Here is a 25929-nt window from a genome sequence, read left to right on the forward strand (position 1 = left end):
TTTATGATTAATTGCTTTCTGAGTTGATTTTCCTTATTGGCAGTTTCGAAGAAATTACAATAAAATATTAATTTTAATCGAGAAATAAAACAGTTTGTATAAATTTTTGTTATAAATATCGCACCGGTTTCATAGAATTATATTTTAGTTTTCACGCAGAAGTAAATAATATTTTTCGTATACTTACGCATATTTATTTAGTGTCTATGAACACATGTATCTGAGTCATGATCATTCAGGCAAAACAAATACTGAGCGCCAGAAATAGCAGACCTGTGGTTTTGTAACGAGACGCCCTCAATTTGTCACGTATCACTTAACTCGGGAGGGGCGGAGGAGTTCAGGATATACTGGTAATGTCTGCCGGCGTCTAGAATGAGAGTGTACAATACGAAAAGAGTCCAAGCGAGCGACGCGGTAGGACGTTTCCGAACGCCTTATTTTGGCGCGAATTAAAAAAGTTAACGTCAAAATGTTTCGCGCGCTTTTCTTTTTCTTTTTTTTCTGGACGTCAGCAAAGGCATTTACAGTTGACGAGGAGTGTTTGAACTATACGATTTATCCAGTGCAATACGACATTACTATAATGCCATATATTTACGGGGGACATTGTTTCTACGATTGTCACATAGTTATAACGGTGATAGCAAATGCGAACATAAACATGATTGAAATGGAAGCGAAAAATATGACGATCAAAGGTGAATCGATACAGGTCATGAAGGGGAATCATGATATAGTGAATAAGCCAAGACCGTATAGCTATGATGGGCACCGGGGGAAGTTGATGATATATTTGAGCGAGCCTTTAATACCGTATAAGGGCAACAATCAGCAGTATTACTTGATTAAAATGAATTTCATGAAAGAAGTGACAGAAGATAGTGAAGGAGTGTTTTTAGTGAAATACGACGAGGATAGAGTAACGAAGTAAGTGACCAATGATTTTAATATTGTTTTAAAAACAGTTCTACATAAGATGCCAGTGTTGTGTCGTTGTATTAATATCAATAGTTCCTATGGAATAATATAGTAAACATTAACTCCTTATTAATAAAAAGTTACACCCTAGTTGAACAGTTTTATAGTGACGTTTAGTATGGATCACTTTAAAACAGTGTTCAACCAGGGTGTAACTTTTTATTTAAAAAATGGGATGTGAAAATTATGTTCAAAAAGTTACATAGGTAACTTTGTATGAATTAGAATTAGGTACAAAGTATAAACTATGTATTAAATACTATAAATGTTCAACTACAATAGTTTGCTCAAAAATGAAAGTGCATGCACCTACCATGCTGTCGCTAATTTGCGACTCTATTCTCCTTTTTATCACTTATTTAAGAGTTGTTATCGTCTGTTTGGCGACATGGCTCTGAAATTTGCAAGTCTAAAGATCATTCTCAGATTTTGTAAATAAAATTATTTTCGAGGTCGAATCTGTAGCGGTAGAAATATTCTGCTGTATATTTAATATCTCTACATATTTTACTTGCTAAATAACTTTGTATAGATTCAATTTTTATACCTATAGAAAATATTCAATTTCATTATGCGATGTTTCCTCTACAGGAGTACAATCTCCTCTAATTCAGGTACTAGAAGCAAATTGAAGATTTGGACTGATTTTTGTATATTTTTCTCTTGGTCGCGTCTTACGATAATAGGTCCTACTCTGACCATACTTACACTCGTATTCACAAATATTACTATGAGGTCTCACAGTTCACGCACAGGGTGGCAATCGAACCAATCAACACTCTATTCAACGATTATTCGATTTGCTGCTTCACTTGAGCAAGCATCGTTTGTGAATACGGGCGTTAGAATCTTATTTGAAGTTGAACTATGCCAAAAATTTTATATGTATAATTGTATCTTTTTCTCAAAATAGTCTGTTATTCATAAATGAAGAGCAGTGTTTACATTCAGACAAGGTCGCGGCAGACTTTCGCAGATTATCTAAGAATACATTGCTTGCGTTCGGGTGGTAAGGTCAGTACGATACTGCATTGATGACACGTCATATTATTTGGAGACGACTCAAAAACGATATCATATACAGGGTGTCGATAGTCAATATCTTTATTGCATTACATGTACATAAGGTCTTACACAATCTATAGTCTCAAACATAGTCCCGGTTTGGGCATGGCAACATTGTGTTTTACAAACATTTATTTGTTAATTCCCAAAAAGAGCGTGCCAAACTTAAGGAGACAGACTAATTTTTAAGACGAACAAGAAAAATACTACTAGTTCTTAGACACAGCTTTGCTTGTGACATATCGGCTTAAAAATATATCTCTCAGAAATATTATGTCTGGTGATTTAAGACCACATATTTTATGATCTATAATTTCATTTTAAGGCGTTATTGGTAAATTTTTATTATGTACAATCCTTGATGAATTTTACATTTGTCTTTATTTAGAGTTATGTAGGTAGCGCTCTCAAATATTATGGTAAATCTATGGCATAACATTAAATGAGGATCCGAGTTAAGATTATATGATCTTATTGTTTACATAAATATTTATGGATATAGTTTTCTACATCAATATGTAGAAAAATAATTAAGGGGAAAAATAACCTCTGCATACTTATTACAACTCAATAAAATTTATTTTTTTGCAAAATTAATTAGCACTTATAGAACAGTATGTAGTTATAACTTATAAGCCACAGTAATTGTCATCATGTAGGTATCATCGCGTCAACTGTAGGTATATTATTAGTATTGGCTATCAAAGTCATTCACAAATCAATCACTAGAAATCCTTTAAAAGCTAGCAAATCCATGTAAGTGCAGTTGATACTTCGACAGCACGTCAAACTATAAATCTTTTTTGCAAAATCGTCCCTATTTCTACTACATTAAAGTCGCGGTGTTAAGCTAACTCTGCCCTCAGTGCAGTCGGCCTTCTCTCCCACGTGCGGTCTCAACATGGTAATACATTCATTAGGCATTACGATTTACAATCGGCCTGTGTAAACTGACCTTCATAACTCAAGTTTACGCGTTTGGGTTTACAACTCGACGGATTTGGATTGAGCTTCCGTTGCATTAGGAATCCATTATTGGCTGTGAAGATTACGAGATGTCCTCTAAAATTTAATGTCGTAACTTAGAGCTAGGATGTGCCATTAGGTGTACTAAACTCTACATACGCTGGACCGCAAACCTACCTATCTAGATTTATGAAGTAGACTAAATTAAGTCAAACATTTTATGCGTAGTTTTTCCAGCCTACGTTTTGTTTCATATAGCTAGGATATAGAAGATTATGTCCTCAGTACTCACTGAATGCTGACCTCCGATGCACCTGGGCAAATATTTCTGAGGCTCAAAGAAATTGTAAGAAGTACCTATCGCCACTGACTGACATAGCCCGCAGAATCGCTAAAATCAAGTGGCAGTGGGCGGGGCACATAGCTCGAAGAGCTGATGGCCGCTGGGGCAGGAAAGTTCTTGAGTGGCGACCACGAGCTGGAAGACGTAGCGTGGGCAGGCCTCCCACTAGGTGGACCGACGATCTGGTGAAGGTCGCGGGAAGTACCTGGATGCAAGCGGCGCAGGACCGGTCTTTGTGGAAATCCTTGGAGGAGGCCTTTGTCCAGCAGTGGACGTCTTTCGGCTGAAACGAACGAACGAACAACCTATCGCCAAGAAACCAAATTACTTACAGGTACAGAACTGGGAAGTAAACTGTCAAAATAACGGTAATCTTAAATTAATCGAATACTATAGCAGTTGTACTAGGGCTCAATTAAACTAGAACAGTCGCCATGGATTAAAAAAATAGTAACTAATATTATTGCTCATTGTGCTAGTAGAGTGACTACCGGTTGATAGCCTGCATCCAGCGCCTTCCCTTTATGATATCGTCGGTCCACCTTGTGGGTAGACGGTCAATATGGAAGTCATTAGGGGATGCCTTTGTTCAGCAGTGGATGTCTTACAGCTGAAATAACGATGATGATGATGATGACGATGATAGTAACTAAACCTAAGCCATGGTTCGAAGGACTCCCATGGGCATTTTAAAGACATCAGACTTGACAAAAGGCACGAAGTGCTCGCTAGACATTTTTTTACTCACAGGAACTGTAAAACTACTTTATCTCGCATATTACATTTTGAGATGTACTAATTGATGCTAACTGCCTGCTCTGATTTGCCAATGACGTACCTAATTTCGGGGTCACCTCTACTCTAGCTCAGACCATAGACCATTAGACCCATTAGTGCCAAAATGTGTAATTATTATCTTATGCAGCTCTAGCAAATATTTCTTCATATTCATTTTTGGTCCTTCAGTAACAGAACCTCACAACAATCCCTACGTGTCTGTCACGCTTTCACGCCTAAGCCACTGAACCAATGTTTATGAAAGATTGATTAGAGATATTTGAGTCCCGAGAAAGGATATAGGATAGTTTTTATCCTGGTTTTACTGTGACAAACAAAATTTCACGCAAACGAAGCCGCGAGCAAAAGCTAGTAGTTTATAAGTATACTTCGATAGTCCTCTAAAATGAAAATCAAAGACCAAGATGTAGGACGGAGTAACTGAATAAGGTTAGTGGGTATTCCATAATGGTATGATTTAACTAATTGCTGTAATAAATCAAGAGCGTTCTGGCTCGTTGGACATGACAAATAGGGGCTATGGTAAGTTGCAGTTAGAATAAAAGGTAAATGTCTATTACGTCATTATAATGTAAGTACTAATTAGGTTCAACCATTTGTGTGTTAAACATTTATTGAGATTATTTTAATGAAACAAATAACATATACATAACATAATTATTAGATGTTGTTTAGGTTCGCTGATATTTTTTGTAACCACCATAAAAATGCACATGTTCCTACTGGAACACTGTCATTAGATACCTTAATTATTCTTTTGTATACGAAAAATAATATGATTTTTTTGACCTTAAAATCCGTCGTTGAATATGAATCAGTTGAATACAATCAGTTTTCGTTGTTTCTTGGTCCCAACTGTTTTTGAATGGTTTATCAATAGGTACTAATTTTGTAATATTTATAAAATAAATAATTAGGTACCTAGTCATGTTTAAAATAACCAAGTTTGCTAGTTTGCCTGCAACATGGACGCATTCATTGTTTCGCACGGAGACAACCTTGAATCGGTTCCTTGTAAAGTTGTAGGCGGAACGTCTGCGCTATACGAAAACGAATGTTTTGGTATTCGTTCTTCTATGTGTGTTCAACTCAAGTGTAGTTGGCTTAAAATTATGAAATGTTTTGCAAAAAAGTTAGGTATTAAATAAATTGACATAGACTTCACCTTGTAGTCAAACTTTGTTGTCGAAATAACCAAATGGCATCCACTAATAGACAACATTACTATGAGGTCTCACAGTGCGCGTGGATGCACAGGGTCACACACGAACCAATTACAGATCTCTATTCAACACTATGCATTCGATTTGCTGCTTCATCTAAGCAAGCATCGTTTGTGAATACGGGTATAAAGTTGTCCTCCATGGAATTTGCATCCCGGTGCTTCCCGCGACTTTGACTATAATGATCACCAATTGGAAGGCCTACATACACTACATTTTCTGGTCCACACAATATTTACGATTCATCAGGTCGTTTAGTCTCCATTGCAGGAACACGGCTCTCCAATTTACCAGAAGCAATGGAGGATTTTTTTACCCTCTCTTAATGTTTACCTTTACCCTGTAATATTTCTTCCTTTCCAGGTATATGATCCAGACTCGGCTGTCTCCAGATAAGGCGAAATACTTCATTCCGTGCTTCGACAACCCTCGCTTCGAGTCTGCCTTCAAATTCACAGTCTACGTCGCCCCTGAAGACCGTCATATGCAGTATACCAACACCAGTATCGTCATCTCCGAGCAACTGAAAAAACAACTGTGAGTATATATTTTTATGGAGAAAGTTTTGAGATTTAAACCTTTCAGCAATAGGAATTCCACTGACTGAACATATAGCCCTTTATTAATAAAAGTTACACCTTACTTGAACTCTGGCTTAAATTGTTACTTAGTATGGAAATGACTTTTTAATCCAGAGTTCATTCTAGGTATAACTTTTTAATAATAAGGGGGATAGAGTTCTCCCAAATCCTTTCTAAAATCTATAAACACATTACATTACAACCCCTAAAACTCAATTAGATTCATTGAATTTCAATATCTAACTCAGTTAACAGGTAAAACCCAAAAAAAAATTGGATTTTTGTTTCACTATTGCTATTCTATTGGTATTCTTCTGAATTTCAATAATGATAGTTAAAATTGTCCCAATTTAAATATTGTGATCATCTATCATGTTTTAATCACACGTTTGTTTACTAATAAGATTTTATCAAAGTCCATTTAGGTTATTATTGCAACTATCATACTTCAATGGGTCATTAAGAGGCAATAAAACTTGTAATCTACAAGGCTGGTCACAATAACGTAAATTATCCCTATTCTAGTCAGTATCCAAAATAGTCTAACACACGACACGCATAAAACTGTCATGACAGCTAAAAATGTCCAAGCTGTTCCTATATGGGGTATCTTGTATGTTGTGTTGTTGGTTGACCACAATAATTGACACCATTCTCAGCGCCCACAAATGGGCCGCGCGCCTTGTATGGCAGGAACTGCAAGGTAGGATGGAGGATAGAGCGAGCGAAGCGATATCGTGCGAGCGAATGACGTCAAGTCACAGCTAACAATACACAATAGTGTTGAGGCAGTTGCACGAGAAGCGAATAGGACTTTCATATTTTTTAAAGAGTACATTATACTAGATTTAAAGATTACTTTGAAATAAAACTAACATTAATAAGTCGTGTTGTAAAACAAGGAAACTTTTTATACTGGGTCACAAAAAATATCGTCTCTAATTGAAAAAAAAAAAGAGTTTTTATTAACACACAGATAATGCGTATAGTAGAATTATTTTATTCGTGGTTGTTAACGTTACAAACTTGACATTAAAGCTCACAGTGTGCCCAAGCTTTACATGGTATAAAAACTAGCCTAAAGCACTACCGGGGAAAGCCGATAATATTTTCTATTTCCGATAAGTTCCTCTTTGCTATTGCGGAAAGAAAGTCGGTGTCAACTCCGTGACATATCAATAAAGACTATCTGGTTGCATGCAGAGTTGATCTTTTATTTTCTTGTTTTTTTTTTCATCATAAACATTACCATTTTCTTTTAGGATTTTTTAAAATATTTGCCTTACGCAAACATTCGTATTCCTCATATTTAAATTTACTTCTTTACCTGTTGAATCGATCTTATTTTATGAGGATATTTTTTAATTATAATGAGCATTTGGGCTTCTAATCTCTTGTTAAACAGTCGTTTAGTAACTCATTCTTTCAAATTAAGTTATACTTGTAACTCACTAAGCAAATTCTTTTCAGATTACCTGATAAAAGATTCATAATCAATTACGTACCATCGCCTCAAGTCACTTTATCACAAGTGACCTTCCACCAATCCCAATTCCAAGGTATAAAAACATCATCAATATACACCAACGATGCGCTCATAGTGTGGGCTCCGCGACACAAGCTGAAGAACTGCTACTATATCTTGGATTTGGGGGAGAACATACTGCAATTTTTCAGGGACTACTCGATGTTGAATAGGTCTATCACTACTGGGCCTATTAATATTATAGCAATACCAAAGGACTTGGATGGATACGAAGTCGGTAGCTGGAACGTGCTAACAAACAAGTGAGTATATTGAATGATGACTTAAATTATGCTTAAATCATATTTTAAATAACCGTGAACTAAATTGAAGCCAAAAAACTGTAATAAGTAATAATGATGAGAATGTTTATTACAGAATAATCAGCTTGATTCAGTTAAATCTGAAGCACGTTTTGTAATAATGATTATCGTTACTTTTAATGTAATAATTTCACATTCACAGTGCGATTCGCGTAATCAACGAACCAGAGTTCATCAGCATTCAACAGATTGAAAGAATGAACTTCGAATTGGCCCAGCAGTTGAGCAGAGTATGGCTCGGTAACCCTGGAGAGCCGACGCGAACCAGGTGGAGGGAAGAATGGTTCAAAGAAGGCATTGCCACTTATCTAGCTTATTATTATTTGACTCAGGTAAATTCTTAAGATGAGAATAGTTTTCTTACTAATACTGCACAAATTTTATTCGATCGAGACACCTCTTAAACTATGAGTCACTTACAACAACAAGATTAAAAACAGTAGAATGAAATGGGCAATCAGTGTTTAGACGTACAAAAACTTTAGTTTTACCAATTTGTAATTCGATAACCAAAAAATAATGAATTTTAGACAATGTATGGTCTCAATGCTATGCTACAACTAATAACACTTATTAAATTACAATAATATAACAACTTGGGATTAACTTTATTTATAACAACTTGGGATTTATTCTACTTTAAAATTTTCACAGTACCATCATGGCGATGGTTACCAGAGCATGAAGTTCAAACGGCCATTAGACTACTACGGTCTTCAAATGAAACACTCGGCGATGTTAGTAGACTGGCAGCACGGTGCAGGCTTAAGAGCCTTACAAGACTTTGGGAATGAGCCGGCAGCGAATATCTTCTGGAGATGGAAGCAGCTGGTCACCATGAAGACGGCGTCTATACTGTGGATGGTTGAGAACTGGATAGGGTCGCAAAGGTTCCATCAGGCGTTGGTGAAATATATTAATAACAAGTAAGTGTTTCATACACTTTCAGGCTACCCCACAAGTTCAGGCTACCCCAAGCCGTCTGGAAAACGTGAGAGAGTACCTAAGTTAGACAAAAAAGATTGTGTGCTCTTGCAGTGGAGATTACGAGTAAATGACCTAATGATGATGACGACAAACATTTAATTAAACTCAGAATGAAGTTGATCAATAATTTTCACAGTACTAAAATATTTTTGTCTTCTTATTCTAGAAGGGGCTTGTACATTTCCCTACAAGACTTTATGACCAACCTAGACCATGACACTGTGGAATGTTTCCACCAATTCTTCAACGGCTCAACCGCATCCAAAGTCCTCAACTCCTGGTTCCGTCATTCTGGATACCCTGTGATTTCTGTTGTAGTATTGAGAGACAGAACTCCTAATGCTATACAACTAAAACAGGTAAGAATTTCCTTAATTCCTGTTTATATGACAAAGAGTAAGAGCGATTTATTTGACTCATAAATATCATTCATAATAACAAAAAAGTTAAAAGGGGAAAAAACAATTAAAGATTTAAGGCGATCAATCAATCAATATTACTAAGCATACCTCGACGCTGGACGCTTCTTCAAAAAAGAGTTTTTGAATGAAATTAATAAACAAGCATTGTTATAATATTAGTACATGCAATTAAGTGCCAAAAGAGAATAATGCTTGTTTTAGACAGAATTTGTTTTCGTTATTGTTATTCAGTCCATGAATTCCTTGGAATGTGAAATGTAAATCCCAACTAATATTATAAATGCGAAAGTAACTCTGTCTGTCTGTCTGTCTGTCTGTTACGCTTTCCCGCTTAAACCTCGCAACCGATTTTGATGAAATTTGGCATAGAGATAGTTTGAGTCCCGGGAAAGAACATAGGATAGTTTTTATCCCGGTTTTTGAAACAGGGACGCGCGCGATAAAGTTTTTCTGTGACAGACAAAATTCCACGCGGGCGAAGCCGCGGGCGGAAAGCTAGTAATGTTATATTTTTAACTTTTACCTTCAAATGACTGTTTCTTTTAGCTGAGAATTTGTTTCAACATCAAAATAGATTATACATACCTACATAGTTTCAAAATTAAGCTTTTGGGACCCGTGGTACTCTGTATATTTTCGACATTATCCAAAATTTGATTTGGGTAATGTTGATGTTACTTTTGTCTCCAATCTCTTGTACTTGCACTCGTAAGAAGTTGATTACTTGGTGTATATTTAATTTATCTTCTTTACTTCCAGAGTCGCTTCAGCTTCACCCACGAGCACCGAAGAGAGTCCGACTACCTCATACCGATCTCTTACTTCGTCCAGGACATGTCAAATTGCTACAACTGCTACCAGCCCAGATTCACTATTGGCAGGCAGACTTACACTTTCAGTGAGAACTTGAACAATGGGTGGATTATTCTTAATACAAATGCTTCTGGTAAGATTTGATATGAAATCTGATCTCTGAATCTGAATCTCTAGCTCAGTAATTTTCGAAGAATATTCATCAAATTAAATTAAATCTAGAGTTGAGAATGTAGAACTTGTCGGAGAATCATGCTTGAATTCAATGTAAACATTATCCAGATTTGACATTAATAACTTTATTTCCATTTTTTTTACCCAGCTACGGAACGAATTTGATATTAAGCTTGATTTTTTTTCTGAAAAGTGGCCATAAAGTATTAAAATTGCTTTTACTTATTATGATTTTTTGGCTACCTTCGAATTTCAAAGTTAACCATATTATTATCTTGGTATCAGAAAAAGATAAATGATCTGCAAGGTATAATATTCTCGATAACATTACCTAATTAAAATGGCAACTCACATAAATACTTACTGTTAACGAAGTTCAACATCTTGAACTTGGAACTGGGTGACATTGGCAATACCTTGACCATGTTTATGTTTATGGCCGCCCATTAGTTGCCCACGCGCAGCTTCTAAATCTACGCGCGATTGGTTACACATGCAACTTGCCAAGTCCACTGCTGCTATTATGTTTTCATCGGTAATTACTGTAAATATACATTCTCAATGTCAAGATTGTGGGAATGCTTATAGTTTGTTTAAGCACGTCATGAGACTAACTATAGATTTTTTGCAAAATCACAACTGTTTTAACTGCCTAAGATGCCATAATGTTATTGTGTTGTGAAAGCTAAAACTTACAGTCTTCAAAACAGAAGAATATCTGGCGAATGATAACTTTGATTTTAAATGAGATTTTTTTTTATAAATTTTTCATTTTTCTATTTTTTATTTTCTAGGGTATTACCGCGTTAATTATGACAAATACACATGGAAACTCATAGCAAAGACTTTGAAAGACGACCTATTTATGATCAGTGAACTGAACAGAGCCCAGGTAAGAATATAATGACAAAATAGGGTTAATATCCAACAGAATTCACATGAATAGTATCTATCGTATATGCTTTGACAACAGCAAAAGAAAGAACCTTCACCCAATAAAAATAAAACTGGTTTCAGATTGTCAATGACGTATTCGCTCTTTACGTATCCGGGGATATGTCCCAGGACCTAGCAATGAGAATCCTGGACTTCTTAGACCAGGAACGGAGCCTGGTGGTGTGGGAATCAGTGGCGTCAGGCTACGAGATGTTCAAGATAGAAGATGCAGGATGTAAGATGACGAAAGTAATTTATTCGGAGTGGCAGGTCTGTTTCTAGAAGTATTTATATTATTAACTACTTTACTTTGACAAAATATATCCAATTACCGTTTTTGATTTTGAAATATTCTTACTTGCACTAAAGATAAACGATGTTTGAAACCAGGCAAATGATGCTGCAGACAGGTTTTGCTATAGACAGAAGTTTAAGGCTGAGTTGCACCAACTTACTTTGACCGTAACTTTGACATTAACCGATGCATTTTGAATGGAGTTTGACAGATTTTTGACGTTTGTTAAAGTTATTATAAGATGGTGCAACTCAGCCTTATAACCTTATAACTTATTTCATGGAAATTTGGAATAACAATGGACGCAAAAAATATAACTAGGTCTATCTTTGTTCAGCTTTAATGGTGAAGTCGACCTACAACAACGATGGAAGTGAAAGATGGTGAATTAAGATAAGTAGTAAAGTAACTTTTTTGATAACAAACTTGGTTATTTCAGAGATTCCTTCGTCGGAAAATAGTGACAATATACAAGATTCTAACGAACAACATAGAGCAACAGCCGCAGACTCGTCTCTTCAGAAGCAAGATTTTAGAGCTTGCCTGTGCAGTCAAATACCAAACATGCCTGGACTATGTCGACCTTCTTTACAAGCAATGGAGGGCGAGGAACCAGAGGTATGAACTGATTTAGAACTTTTGCATTGCACAACACTTTAAGGCTGGGTTGCACCATCTTACCTTAACTTTGGCAAACTCAAAAATCTGTTAAAATCCATACAAAAAACACCGGTTATCGTTATAGTAACGGTCAAAGTTAGGTGGTGCAACTCAGCCTAAGTTTAATACTTAACTAACATTTTTCTTGAGGCTTCAAAACTTTGTCTGGCAATATCATAGTACTTCGAATCGTTCCTACATTTCCTTCTGATTAATTTCCCTGCGGGTCCAATGACGGTTTATCATTCTCCCGGATAAATTTGGCCTTCAAAAGCCTTGACCTTCAGGGCCATAGCATAGTATTATCCTGGCTACACAGGCGTTGTAACAGTGGGAACGAATGGTGGGAATAGTTTCAAAAACTCAATTCACTTTTTGTATTACAGAATCGACCCCGACTCCCGAGTAGCTTGCTACTATGCCACGTATGAGGCGCAAAAGTCGACTCTCGATGGGAACAATTTTAACGCCTACGAAATCGAGGACAAGAACACTGCTATACACATCGTGTAAGTATTTATTCAGTAGATATAATATTAGACTTAATGATACTGAAAAGCTCTACATTAAAAAAGGTCTTGCTTTAAAAATCCGGAAAATTTTATAAAATTGGAATTTATTATTTTTGTATTGAAGTAGAGGGATCTCCAACCCGCCTGCCAAGCGTGGGGATTATGGAAAAACCTTTCACTATAATGGAGGACGCTCATTATCCAGCAGTGGACTGTAAAGGGCTATTGATGATGATAATGATGACAATGTGTTGAAGTATGCCTATTTATTATTATTGTCATTTGTTATTATTTTTCTATTTAAAACTGTAATTTGAGATTAAAATTAATGCAATTTTTGTTATTGAATTTTTTTCTTTCTTTCAGTCGAAGAGAAAACCATTTCATATACAAAATCCCCAGAGGAGAGCCAAGGCCTGAAAATTATACCATGACCACCCCGGACCCAATTACTGTGGTATGTAATAAAGTATTTTTGAAAAATATCTGGTTATAAAATAGCACATAGACAGCGAGTTCACAAATTAAGCTTCAAAGTTTAATAACTCTCTTCTAAAATTGGGAATTATGAATAAGTTCACTGATATTTTTTTACAAACACAGGTACGTAAGTGACACATTTAAAATACACAAAAATATAATCACACCCCTTTTGTATGTGTTTTTTAAATTCGTGTATTTTTTTAATTTTTCTTAATTTTTCTTACAGTCTACCGAAAAAAGCGCGTTGACAGATGCGCACAAGGGATCCGCGGAGTCGCCTTTCGTTTCTTTTTATTTATTATCGTTATCTGTACTGGCTATGTTGTTTAGTTGAAATATTTTTTGTTAAAACTTTATTATTTTGTATTGTAACTGGTAAAATAGGTACGGTACATTAAAACACTTAAATAAAAAACAAATATTAATGTCTTGATGTTCTGTAGAGAAAAGAGAAAGACTGATCTCGTTTGTTTTGGATTTAATGACGGTTACTATTTATTTCTGCAAAATACTTATTACTTCTTGTTTCCACGTTGCTTTTTGTTTACGTTACAGTATTTTTTTATGAAAGTTACATTCCCTTTCATCACATTTTAAAACTAATAATAGATATTTGAATGAGAATAATGATATTGTTTTATAGTTGTCATATTTATTATCTTACTGCCCTGTATATTCTAGTCATAATGTCATTGAATATTATATTTTGACACAGTAAATAAAAAATGTATTTATTGTCTTAGTCTAATTTATTATGTTTTTAAATAACATTTATGTAATATGTACACATTACATCTTTTTTAATAAGTTTTACATTTATAATAAACTTAAATGTTAAGGATAAATTAAAAATAAAAACATGAAACATTGTGCCTTAATTATAACTTATTTAACGTTATAAGCTTTGATAAAATGTAATATAAACCAATTGAAACTTAATAATTAATAAATTAAACCGCATTTGAAGCAAGAGGACGCGTTTGCTCCAAATACAGTGTAACTATAATAAAATTACTAATTTTCCTACGTCTAAATATTTTAATTATCTTATATAAAAAATCATAAGACTATGAGTGAAAATGCAGTAAAAAACCTTATCCTATAAGAATATTCAATACTGTTTTAACTCTATATTATTGATATTAAGGAATAATGTATATTAAAATAATTAAAATAATAAATTATTAAGTAACGATTACAATATTTCTTAATTTTATATATTTCACTTTGTGCAATTTCCATACAACTCAATCACTCTACATAAACAATTATTATTTTAAGGATTATTATATTTTTATGTGAATAATAATGTTTTAAAATAACAATAACATTTTCTTACATTATAATATAGTAATATAGTTGCATATTCAATAATAATAATAATTAAAAAAACAAATCAAACATGTCTGTTACATTATGCGTAACAGAATGTGACCATACTCCGTTTTAGGTTGCAAAAAAGGACCCAAAAACTCACTAAGAAACGAAATGTACTATCAAAAAGATAGTATTAGGTTTCAATCTCACTTAGTATAACTATACTTACTTGTATAAACCCACAACCGTTTTAAAATACCTAAATACATTAAACTCTATAAGATTATTTTTTTAGTAAAATTAATTAATAACCCATGTACATAAGGTGTAAAACCTACTATATTAATATACGCATGATTATAAAAATAAACATAAATCTCAAAGAGAATACTATTACTATAAACTCTTAAAAATATTTTCTAATTACTAATAAATACGTTAACCCAACGACTCTACGGCATCGTTGTTCTTTAAATTAACTCGCCTAGTACATAATATTACAAGTAGCCTAAGCGCAGACCAACGATTTTTATTTGGCCGATAGTTGGGCCGAAACTGCACATTTCCATACATGCCCAATGCCCATACAGATCAACTGCCCGACTAAACTATCAGCCGACGAAAAATCGATGGTCTGCGCCTAGGCTAAGTGTATTGTAGCTAGTGATTGAACAACGTCAATACAACCGTTATACATACTAACAACATGGATAGAGCTGCGGTAGTGGCGTCATTCTCATCTATCCACTCGTAGACGAAGTCTCTGTACCTGTTATCCCACTGCAGGTTCTCTTGCACCAACTGGTTGAACCTCTGTGCTACTGCTTCAGACGAGCCAAGACTGTTGAGCTGGCCGAACACCCATGTTTGGTACTAGAAACAAATAAATAAATTATAATGAGCGGCTGCTAAAAAAAATTTTCTCGTGACTTGAAGTTGAAAGCTTCCCTTTGAGAAGCCCGTAAAATTAGGAAAGTTTCCTTTTGGACTATTACAATACATCAACTGAATTGATCCAATATAGGAAACAAAATTGTTGAAATACCTACCTATGATACATTTATCTTTTTGTTACTTACGTCAGTAGCTAGACCTGGATCCACCATGTTTTCCGCTAGAACGAAAATGACTTCTTCCAGTTTTTTCTCCCCACCATATCTGAAAAATCAACGAGATATGATTAGCCCACATATTTAGCTTGTTACATTTTTAGACTACAAGTAACTCCAAAGGGTCCTTAGCTGAAGAGACTTCTTCCGAGTTTTATCCTGTGACAATAATCCGAACAAATAATAAAACTTACCTCTGCCTTATTGCACCAGTATTCTGTATTATGAACTGTAATGCGTTGAAAGCATTATCTTGGCTTGAGGTGACGACCGCCTTGAATATCCTGACTCTTTCCTCCACGCTGTACGGACTGTTTGCTGCCACTGTCTCAGCGAGCAGCCTGGAAAAAAAATCTTGTGAATATAAAGTTTCGGGGAATCCTAGAATTCTGAGCGGACCCACTGATAAAATACAATTAAGAAGCCCTTGTTGATTGACGATGATCTTATCTTTGTGACTACTAAAGTAACTCTCCAACCACGTTTGGTTACCATCGCTGCAACTCCTGTCTAACCATAGACAGCTGAGTATGACCGCGAATAAATCCGACCAGTGAAGGCCAAGTTTGACACGGGGAAAATAAACAGTCACTGGAAACGCAACGACGTCAAAACTTTCATCATCATCATTATTTCAGCCATAGGACGTTCCACTGCCGAACATAGGCCTCCCCCAATGATATCCATGTTGACTGGTTGGTAGTGGTCTGCGTCCAGCGCCTTCTTGCTACCTTTAGTAAGTAAGTAAGTAACTCACCCGTTAATAAAGCCTCCGTCCTGGGAACAACCAAAAGACTCCAGGATGACCAATCGCTCGTACATCGTGGTCTCGATCTCAAGACGGGCCCTGAGAGCGTCTATGACTTCATTACCGCCTTCCTTCACCATTGTGCAGAATACCGCGGGCCGAATATCGTGAGGAATATTCGGATTTCTAGAAGCAAATTATGTCAATGTCAGGAAGTTAAAATTGAACTGGAGAAATAATTTCAGAGTTGTGATTAGATTTCCCTGAATTACAGGTTTTCAATGCTTAGGTTTTAAATGCTTATTGTAATAATGGCTGATCGATGGATTGGTCTCATCATGATGTGCCCGGGCATATAGTGACACGCCGACACTTCATGATCTGCCCATGTTCCAGCCATATCATCCAAAGCTTAACGTTTGACGATTTGGCAGCGATATTTGGGCACAACAAAATCAAAGTGTTACCATAGAGTGTCATAGAGTTTATTTTTTTTCTTGAGGCGATTCTAACAATCATTTGTGGTAACTTACACAGTAGGCTCGGCAGCATTCGGGTCATAGAACCAGTCAACAGCTGCAGCTATGCATGGGTCATAGCCGGCGCGGCAGGCGTGGTCCATTACTATGCCACGCGTCAAAGAGTCCATGGCTGGCTCAGTCAGCGTCGAGTCTGGTTGGAAGCCGAGCTCGTTCTCTATAGCTCCAATGGTTCGACGCACCATTCTCTGGAAAATTTTAACAGATTACGGCTCCTGACAACGCCACTCTTGTAGCGGAGTTTTGGGCTGACACTGTATAGGTTTGTTGTCGATACGAAAATAAGAAGAAGACGGCTCCTTTCTATGGCAGTTCAGTTTTGCGGAATCCAGTATTGCAGGATCCCGCAAAATTGGACTGTAGTGAAAACGATTGAACATTTTGACTATTGAAAACGTTGGACATTGGAATAACAAACTCGAACAGATTGTTTTTTTGCGGGACACTGCAAACGGGATGTTTTTGTGAACGTTAATATTAAAACACGTGCTACTAAAGGGATCCTGCGAATAACGGGATGTCTCCGTGGAAACAAACCCATAAAGTCCTTAGTCAGAGTCTCTAGCTGCGCAATCTTAGGTATTTTTTAAAAAGATTATTGGCATTAAATAAAATTATTTAAATTAAAACCTAGCCTGTTTGTTTTCTCACCAAGTATATGTCCGGGTCCAAGTCTTCATCATCAGCCACCATTGCCAATAATCGTTTCTGGATGAACTCCATATTCCTGATGAAGGCTCTCCATACCGCATAGTTTGTTTCATGCTCCATCGTTAAGACCAGTTGCAGTGCTAGATCGTATCCAAGTAAGCCACCTCTTGCTAAATTGAGTGAGTCATCGATCAACTGTAAAGAGAAAATTTTTGGGACATGAGTTATTATCAAGTTTACAAGATCTGAACTGTAAAATCTTAAATTAAATTCCATTGTATATTTACTTACAGTGGCTCTGTTCAAAGGATGTATTTCTTCTCTACGCTCAGGGTCTTCAAGAGCCATTTGTAATCTTTCCATAAGATCATTATCATACCAAACGCGGTAGTATCCTGTAATAAAATTCATACATTAAATAAAAATGATGCTTTTTCCATTAGCTGCCTAAAGATCTGATAGATATTGTTCTAAAACTCACCTCGTCCTTGGATATTGTAAATCACCCAATCTTCTTCACCACCAATTTCGATATTGTGAGAAAACGTGGCCACATCCAGAATCATAAATGGATGAACATTGTCAAAATTCCTATCAATACTCCTCGTAAACGTCAGCGGAATTTGGAATGTTTGAGGTACTGCTGGTGTATTAAATTGGAAATGTTGCTGGAGACAAAAATGGTTTTAGATTAGTGAGTGAAAACCCGGAAAGCGCATCGTGGTACGGTTACCCACAAGGTAGACTGACGACATCATAAAGGTAGAAGGAAGGCGCTGGACGCAGGCCGCTACCAACCGGGCAGCATTAAAAGCATTGGGAGAGGCATGTTCAGCAGTGGACGTCCTATGGCTGAGATGATGATGATGTGCGAAAAACCAAGTTGTACATGATCATGAGGATTTTAAATTAGAACAACTGACAGACTTGGCTGGGTTCCACCATCTTACTTTAACTTTAACAAACGCCAAAAGTCTGTCAAACTCCACACAAAAAACAACGGTTATGGTTTTAGTCACGATAAAAAGAAGGTGGTGCAACTCAGCCTAAAACTGTTGCACGTTAAGCGACTACAGATGACCGTAGTTTTACAACTGGTTCGTAATGTAATGCCATGGTTCTCCGAGTAAGAAATCACTTAGGAGAACCAGCATCATCAATAGGCTCATTTCAGAATAGTACCTAATTAAAACTCTCATTCATTTTTTAAAGAAAGGTAAATCCTGACCACAAACCTGGTTTAAAGTCAATCCTCCTTGTGTGATGTGAACTCGGACGACTGGATAGCCTGGGGAGGTGATGTATGGCTCAAGGAACTCTTCTACGTCTCCTATGATTCGGTCTGGGTGCGACGCCCACTGACTGTTTATAGCGTCTATGAAGTTCAAAGTGTTCACAGTTTGAAGCGATCTGCAAAAATCATGTTTGATAAGAACTAACAGTTTTTTCAATAGTGCTACTATAGGTAGCTGCTAGCTTAAGAGCTCAGTCAGTGCCTGAGGTACGGGAGGGTGTTTTTGAGACGTCAACGTCAGCGAGACTTCAGATATGAAAGATTTAAGCGCTAGATCTATTGAATGTTATTGCTATATCATTTAGAGAGAAGTGTGACACATCTACGTGAATTACATACCTGCTGATGAAGAGTCCTCTTGCGGCGACTTGTATGAAATCTGTGTCGGCATTACTAAGCACAAGTCTTAGCATAGACATAATCGCTGGAGCTTTGTACTCGATAAGACCATATATTTTTTGTCTGACATCATCTTCTTCTATTATAAATTCGTCAGGTTGAAGAACCAAAGCGGTGGTGGTGTAGCTATCACGAAGCAAGCTCTCTTGTATCACATCAGCCACAAACATGGTGTCGACGTCCAAAAGAGTGTCATCCTCTCCATTCGGGTTAGTTTCAAGCTGAAAATTTAAATAAGACGTATGTAATCAGCTATATTTTATCGTCAAATAGTGATTGGAAAGTTTTTACTCTCAAATTTGTATAACTAACTTTGCTTATTTGTAAGAATTATGTTACGCGTGACATCCACTTTAACTCCACGTGAATTCGATTCTCAGTATTAACTCAGGCAACGTGGTCACATAAATTTTGACTAACCATTTGACTCTGTCTGCATTTCCACATAACACACAATTTAAGAAGAAAGAAAAATGTTTATTCTGTGACGGACACTAGTCTAAAACAGGATTGCAACAGAATCTACTCACATCTTTAACGGCTTCGTATGCAGCATAAGTGCCTATACCAGTGAGAACCCAGTTGTGGATCCAGTTCTCTGGATACAGCACGTAGCCGAACCACTGTCGCGACATTGCCTCCGCGATGGCCACCAACCCAATCTTCCGTTGCATTACCGAGTGAGTTATAGGCATTAAGACGTAGGGTTCCCTGACAAAAAAGCATTAGTTTTAAAATATTGTTTACCAGATTTTAAAAATGCAGTTCTTAACTTTTGTTTGAACCATTCTTAAAACTTTAGCTCTCTTTAGAGCATTCATTTTTAATTTCCTTCCCTCTAGCTTCATGGTTCTAGACAGACTAACCTGTACTTCGGATCAATTTAAATTGCACACACATTTTTAAAACATATTATAATAATCTTTGATATCTAGGCCAGTAGATAGAATAAGACATGAAAATCAATTAAATCGGAAATAATTCCTACAAAAGGTTTTATTGTTTTAATGGCTTCATTTGTTGCTTATCAAGACTATCCTAGGTTTTCGACTTCGACGGAGTTGTGCTTAAGTGATGGAGCTCCCCGAATTGCGGTTTTACGGTTATACCGTGTAATGGATTTGCACTATGAAAAACTGATCTTCATGACGATTAAAGGGCATTTAATCCTACATTGAATAAGACCAAATTCATATTTATTATTTTGGATAAACCGTTCTCGTGCCTATTTTCGAAAAAGTAGAAAATATACGTATATTTAATGACCCTCTCTACGTCCAATGACTCGTCACCAGCAGGCTCCCACCATAACCAGCGTAGTCCTGTCAAGCCTAGCAAGTTGGATTCGCCTATCCTTATTCATCCCAGCCGTTCCTTTACTACGGTTGTTGCACCTGTTCCTTGCACTCTCTTGAACGACTCTGTGTTATCTACTGTGGCTGCCTCTCTTCCTTGCACCCTCCTGCACGATTGTGTTGCCTAGTCTTATACCTGGTTCGACTCCAAAAATCAACAACAACAAGTTCATATTAAAGCGCTGAAGAGTTTGTTTGTTTGAGCGCATTAATCTCAGAAACTACTGGTTTAACGGTAAAACCGCAAAAATGGCCCTTTCGGGCTGCCCCACCACTTAAGCACAACTCCGCCGAAGTCGAAAATCTAGGATAGTATTAATGGGCAACAAATGAAGCCATTAAAACAATAAAATCTTTTATAGGAATTATTTCCGATTTAAAATCTAATTCTACTGGCCTAATCTAAATCTAATTCTAATCCTATTTATTTCCAGTTTTATGACGACATAGGTACGATTATGGTTGTGTGTTTCGGATGGCACTTCAATCCTTCGGTCCATGTAAAACGCCTATAGTTATTCTGAACACCAAGGTTGCTATTTATTTAATTTTAAACTTACCAGATACCAACAATGGAGAGTGAGTACCAACTATTCGCAACATCGGGAATGGCTATCACATTCATTGTTGCGGCTTGATTAACGACAATTTCGAAGTAATTCTTCTGAGTCCACTCATTTAGCCAGGTCATGAAGGAGTTGATAGCTACAGACGCTCGGTCCTGGCTAGTCACGCCAGGTCTTGCTATCAAGGAGACTCCAGCGATCGGGGTGTTGATTGGATTGTAGTTGTGAGCAATCATACCCCAAAGGTGGGGTGGCCCTTGCAGAGGACGGAACTGATTCCTGAAATAAAGAAGAAAGTTTATAAAGCCTGGTCCGTGAGCACGTAGAATTTTGTCCAATGACCCCAAGCTACCCATACTTATCGCTCGCGCGTAATTATGTTGCTGTCGCGCTCGCACACTCACTGCGGGCGCGCGTCGCACAGTCGCGACAACATTTGTGTCTTCTTCCCATATTTTGTTTGAGAAAAAATATTAAGAGATGCTAAAAGATTATCTTTTGTTTTGAGTAGCCAATGACAACTTTTTTGATGATGTTAAGATGAGGATCAACATCCTAAATAAAGGCGTCTTTCTCAAAAACTTCTTTACTCCAACTTATGGCACTTTTGGTGACAAAATGGTCCTTACACCGGACTTTATTATACTTATACATATTCGTTAGTTCACTGATCATACCTCAATAATTTTGCAACCCATAAAATTACTCACGGATTATTTTCTTCAGGCAAAGAGTTGGAAAGTATGACCGGATAGTCAACACCATTGATAGCGAATGATATGGTGGATGCTTCAGTCAGCTCGTCGATACACGGGAACACACGTCTTGCATAGGTCGGGTGCAAGTTCATAGCCAAGTAGTTGCTAAAAGAAAACACAAAATTGTATATTATTTTGCAAAACAAACAGATCTTTAAAAAAAATTCATCCGATTTTATCAATTTGTATTCCTTGGTGTATAAGGTGTTTAAAGATAATATTAAGGAGTATATAATTATACTGCTGAAACTTTCTAATACCATTATCTGAAAAAACACAACTTTGTTTTCATAATTTAGTTTAAGTAAGACCCAGAGAGCGTCTTAAAGATAAATTTTAGAGGTGGAGAGGAGGTAAACTTTTGATTTCTTTACATTTCAAGGGTTGTGTGATTCTTTTTAGACATTTCCAGGTCCTACATAGGTAGAAAATTGGTTGCAAAACATAGCCTAACGAACAAAATAAGAATAAAATTACCAAGTGAAAAATACAGGGTGGAATTTTGTAATGCCACCTGGAGGGAAAGTACTCTTAATATTGTAGATAGAAAAAAATCTCAAAGAAAACATTCCTTTATTTTTGAAAAGAAATAGGCTGCATTCAAAGATTTCAAAAAAATTGCTTGTCACACCCGGGAATCGAACCAACTAAAATCTGTTAAAAATTACACCCTGTATCTTTATTACATCGATCGTTATGGTTAAGTATAAGGATGAAATCTCTCTAACAATCTTAATAAATCAAATGAAAGGAAAACCATGAAATCTTGAATTATTTTATGTTACAGAAAATTTTATGGTATGGTAGTGAATTTTCGAAAAAAATTCGAAAATATTTGAATGCAGATCTCTTTCTTTTCAAAAATAAAGGAATGTTTTCTTTCAGTAAAATTTTCTATCTACAGTATTAAGAGTATTCCCTCCAGGTGGCATTACAAAATTCCACCCTGTATATTATAGGAAATTGTTGATTACCTATAGTGTTTACTGTATTAATTGCAAATAAAATAAACTCCTCCTTTTTTGAAGTCGGTTAAAAATGTAATAAATTAGGTCAAGGTCATCAAAATAAAGCTAGTAAATAGTATACCTATTTGGTGTGATTGCGATCACATAAAAAATGTTTTTACAGTGTTATTAATTCAAATAAGGAAGCAGCGTTGGTACCTATAACTCAGTCTGTTTTATATAACGAATTTTTGTAACAACTTTAGTATGTACATTTTTACTTATTTACTTGTGTTACAAATTCATGTGTATCATTTTTTCTAAAAAAATGTATCAATTCGAGCCTGATAAGTTGATAGCAAGATTGGCATTATCAAAACTCTTAGAGATAAGTGTAATCTTGGCTTTATGAAAGAACATCATTATAATATTTAAAACAACTTTATTCTATATCCATTTATCCATCCATATAAATTGAACTACCTACTCGTATGTAGGTTTGAAGCGAATTCATTCAGCAAATTCCTAATAATAACACTACCTAATGACTTTCTTGGGTTGTATGGTTTTTAGTAGCATTAAGAAATGTCATACACAATACTATTGAAAGTAGTTTTCGTAATTAATTATTAAATAAATTAATCTACTACTCGTATTATTGACGAAAACCGAAAATGTTTATCCCATCTCGCTCATTGAAATGGTACTGATAGCGCCACCTAGTGCTACCTTTAAGAAATACTTTTTGTTACACAGCGCCATTTTAAGGAGAAGCTTTAAACGAGATTATTCGATAACGAAACAGATGGTGCTAGGTTCTACTTAAAGCAGTGGAAGCTTAGTAAAAGAAAAATAAACTATTTTGGAAAATAAGAGTAGGCGCACACCGTTAATTTTTCATCAGCCGATAGTTTAGTCGGGCAGTTGATCAGTATGGGCATGTATTAGGAGTGCGCACACTACGCCGATTCGATTTGGCCGATTCTTCATACAATTTAAAACCGGGCACAACTATCAGCCAACTAAAAATCAACGGTATGCGCCTACTCTTACAGTAAATGTTCATATTTCTTATTTTGTCATAATGTAAGTAATTGTAACTCACATAATTTCATTATGTACATTTCTTTCACATTTTCCTTGAGATAAGGATGAAATGGTCAAAGCTTAAAAATCGTGATAAGTACTTACTCTATTATTCGTTATCGAATTCGTTTGTATTCGAAGAAAAAAATTATTCGTTATTAAGCATTGTAAATAAATCTTTCAAAGTTCCGCTTAGTAAAGAATTGAATCTACTCGTATCAACAAAACCAACATCAAGACAAACGGACGTGCATCAGATTTTAATGAAAAATAACACCTATTACATTTACAAATTAATGCAATAGTATTTAACTTGATGTGTTAATATCGTCTGTACCCTAAGCCTAGGTGCAGACCACCGACTTTTAGTTGCCCAATAGTTGGGTCGGGCTGTTAATCAGAATCAGTATGGAATTGTATGAAAGTGCGCACGTTACACTGATTTGGTATATGATATTCTTCATACAAATTAGAATCAAGCCCAACTATCGGTCGCCTAAAAATCTTTATTCTGAAGGGATTCTTAATGATTTAGGAAAGAACAAAACTTACTTTGCACCAGCGTAAGAACCAGAATATAATCCGAAACCTGGGTCCAGGTTCCCATTAAATTCTATCACAAATGAATACAGCGTTGCCATCACTCCTGTCTGTATTACCAGAAGCCCATCATCCTCAAAGAAGTTCGCTTCCATAAAGTTTGTTCCTCCGCCAACTGCGAAAACCACAGAAGTGACGTCCAAGTCACTAATATGGAATAAGATGTCATCTTCTCTTGTCGCCGCGTCAATGATATTCACAACAATAACCACTGAACCACTGAATACTCCGTTCGCTTCGTTTGGTTCCAATTGAACAGCATAACTTTGAACTACCATCCCAGGTCTTACAGATGCTCTTGCCAGAGCCCGGTCACTAACTTTAATATCACTCACTGTGTCGTTTTCTGTCCTTTCATCGTTGGTCACATTTTCACTGATATCTGCTACTACTATTTTTGGAAGTTCCTCATTTTTAAGTCCGATTGGTAGTGCGTTTGTTGAAATTAAAATTAAAGAGAAAATAAACAATATCGGTATATTACTCATGGTTGTAGGTCTACATAACACTGTGTGACCACGCCAATGGATGCCTGGGACGGCTACTACATGCTGCTTGGAAGACTACACTGAGAAAGTGAGATGTGGAAACAACGTATACATCAGATTAGGATAAGATGATTTTGATGTCGTTTTATCATGGCACTCGAGATAATACAGTGAGTGACAAAAAACTGTACCCTGGAGAAATTTTGGAAACTATCACTTTTATTTTTTTAGCTATCTAAACGAAATCAGTTTTTTCAGAGAATTTAGATACTTTGGAAGTTATTTTTTTTAAATTGTAAATAAATTGAGAAACATTTGTTGTAAGTATGCGTTTAAATTTTTTTAGTAGAGTGATGACGTCATACCGGAAATTATAAAATTGCGAATCGTTGAGATGTAATTCACTATCTCAACACCTAGTTATTAATATTATGTGACATCTAGTTATCGAACCAATTTCAGTTTAAAGTCTCTCCAAAAATACCCTTTTAAAATATTTCAGGTAAAGTTTCTTGGCCAGCAGTGTAATAAAACTGTCGAATTCATCGATAAGTTTTTTACATCGAATTGTTCTCGTGTTATCGAAGTGTGATCTCTGTGAATAGTGCAATAAGATATCTTATCTGATATGGGCAGGTACTTGATTGGTGAATCATCGTGAACTAGTCACAAATTTTAGTAAAAAAAAACGTATTTCTTTTTCATTTATAATATTTACAAACTGGTCATCAGAATAACCTCCTTAGTATTAATATGGGAAGTAGGATTTTGATTATTAAAGGCAGTTTTATAATACAATTTCCCTAGTTTCCATGTGTCACCTCCAAGATCTTTACAGTTATATTTAGTCTACGCCGTAATATAGAAAAATGTACTCATTTAATTAAATTATATTCAATATAAAGTAGTGGTACAAATAAAACTTCTGTATAAACAACTATGATATATTATTTACAAATATAAATAACAATTAATTAACATTTTG

General features: G+C 35.9%; 2 protein-coding genes across 3 annotated transcripts; one reads left to right on the forward strand and one right to left on the reverse strand.

The window, feature by feature from the left end:
* The first annotated feature begins 373 nt into the window (after window positions 1-373).
* LOC114361393 (aminopeptidase N) lies at window positions 374-13848 on the forward strand. Of its 2 annotated transcripts, XM_028316397.1 has the most exons (13): window positions 374-930; window positions 5740-5913; window positions 7428-7745; window positions 7948-8137; window positions 8460-8731; window positions 8959-9151; window positions 9974-10160; window positions 10996-11093; window positions 11219-11407; window positions 11872-12050; window positions 12479-12601; window positions 12971-13061; window positions 13314-13848. In XM_028316397.1, exons 1-13 carry the CDS (start codon window positions 473-475, stop codon window positions 13419-13421), a joined length of 2580 nt encoding a protein of 859 aa, XP_028172198.1. In that variant the 5' UTR covers window positions 374-472; the 3' UTR covers window positions 13422-13848. The 2 variants fall into 2 exon arrangements, with proteins under 2 accessions (XP_028172198.1, XP_028172190.1); XM_028316389.1 differs by lacking the exon at window positions 13314-13848 and having other exon boundaries at window positions 473-930; window positions 12971-13100.
* A 742-nt stretch (window positions 13849-14590) lies between these two features.
* On the reverse strand, window positions 14591-25045 carry LOC114361404 (membrane alanyl aminopeptidase). Its single transcript, XM_028316407.1, has 14 exons — window positions 24409-25045; window positions 21776-21928; window positions 21060-21344; window positions 19675-19855; window positions 19085-19365; window positions 18687-18861; window positions 17933-18119; window positions 17743-17846; window positions 17452-17646; window positions 16795-16988; window positions 16271-16447; window positions 15708-15854; window positions 15484-15562; window positions 14591-15277 (listed from the first exon to the last, which is right to left on the reverse strand). The coding sequence occupies exons 1-14, from the start codon at window positions 24942-24944 to the stop codon at window positions 15065-15067; spliced, it is 2907 nt and encodes a 968-aa protein (XP_028172208.1). The 5' UTR covers window positions 24945-25045; the 3' UTR covers window positions 14591-15064.
* Window positions 25046-25929: the final 884 nt, after the last annotated feature.

This window comes from Ostrinia furnacalis, unplaced genomic scaffold (genome assembly GCF_004193835.3).
Source record: "Ostrinia furnacalis isolate ACB-3 unplaced genomic scaffold, ASM419383v2 OfSCF0373, whole genome shotgun sequence".
Lineage (NCBI taxonomy): Eukaryota > Metazoa > Arthropoda > Insecta > Lepidoptera > Crambidae > Ostrinia > Ostrinia furnacalis.

Excerpts from the sequence above, each read along its gene's own strand:
- LOC114361393 (XM_028316397.1), top strand. The coding sequence starts at position 473 with ATGTTTCGCGCGCTTTTCTTTTTCTTTTTTTTCTGGACGTCAGCAAAG. Across the intron at positions 5,914-7,427 it reads GAGCAACTGAAAAAACAACT|ATTACCTGATAAAAGATTCA; the intron begins GTGAGTATATAT and ends AATTCTTTTCAG. Across the intron at positions 13,062-13,313 it reads CCCCGGACCCAATTACTGTG|TCTACCGAAAAAAGCGCGTT; the intron begins GTATGTAATAAA and ends TTTTTCTTACAG.
- LOC114361404 (XM_028316407.1), bottom strand. The coding sequence starts at position 24,944 with ATGAGTAATATACCGATATTGTTTATTTTCTCTTTAATTTTAATTTCA. Across the intron at positions 19,856-21,059 it reads CTCTCCATTGTTGGTATCTG|GGAACCCTACGTCTTAATGC; the intron begins GTAAGTTTAAAA and ends CTTTTTTGTCAG. Across the intron at positions 19,366-19,674 it reads CATACGAAGCCGTTAAAGAT|CTTGAAACTAACCCGAATGG; the intron begins GTGAGTAGATTC and ends TTAAATTTTCAG.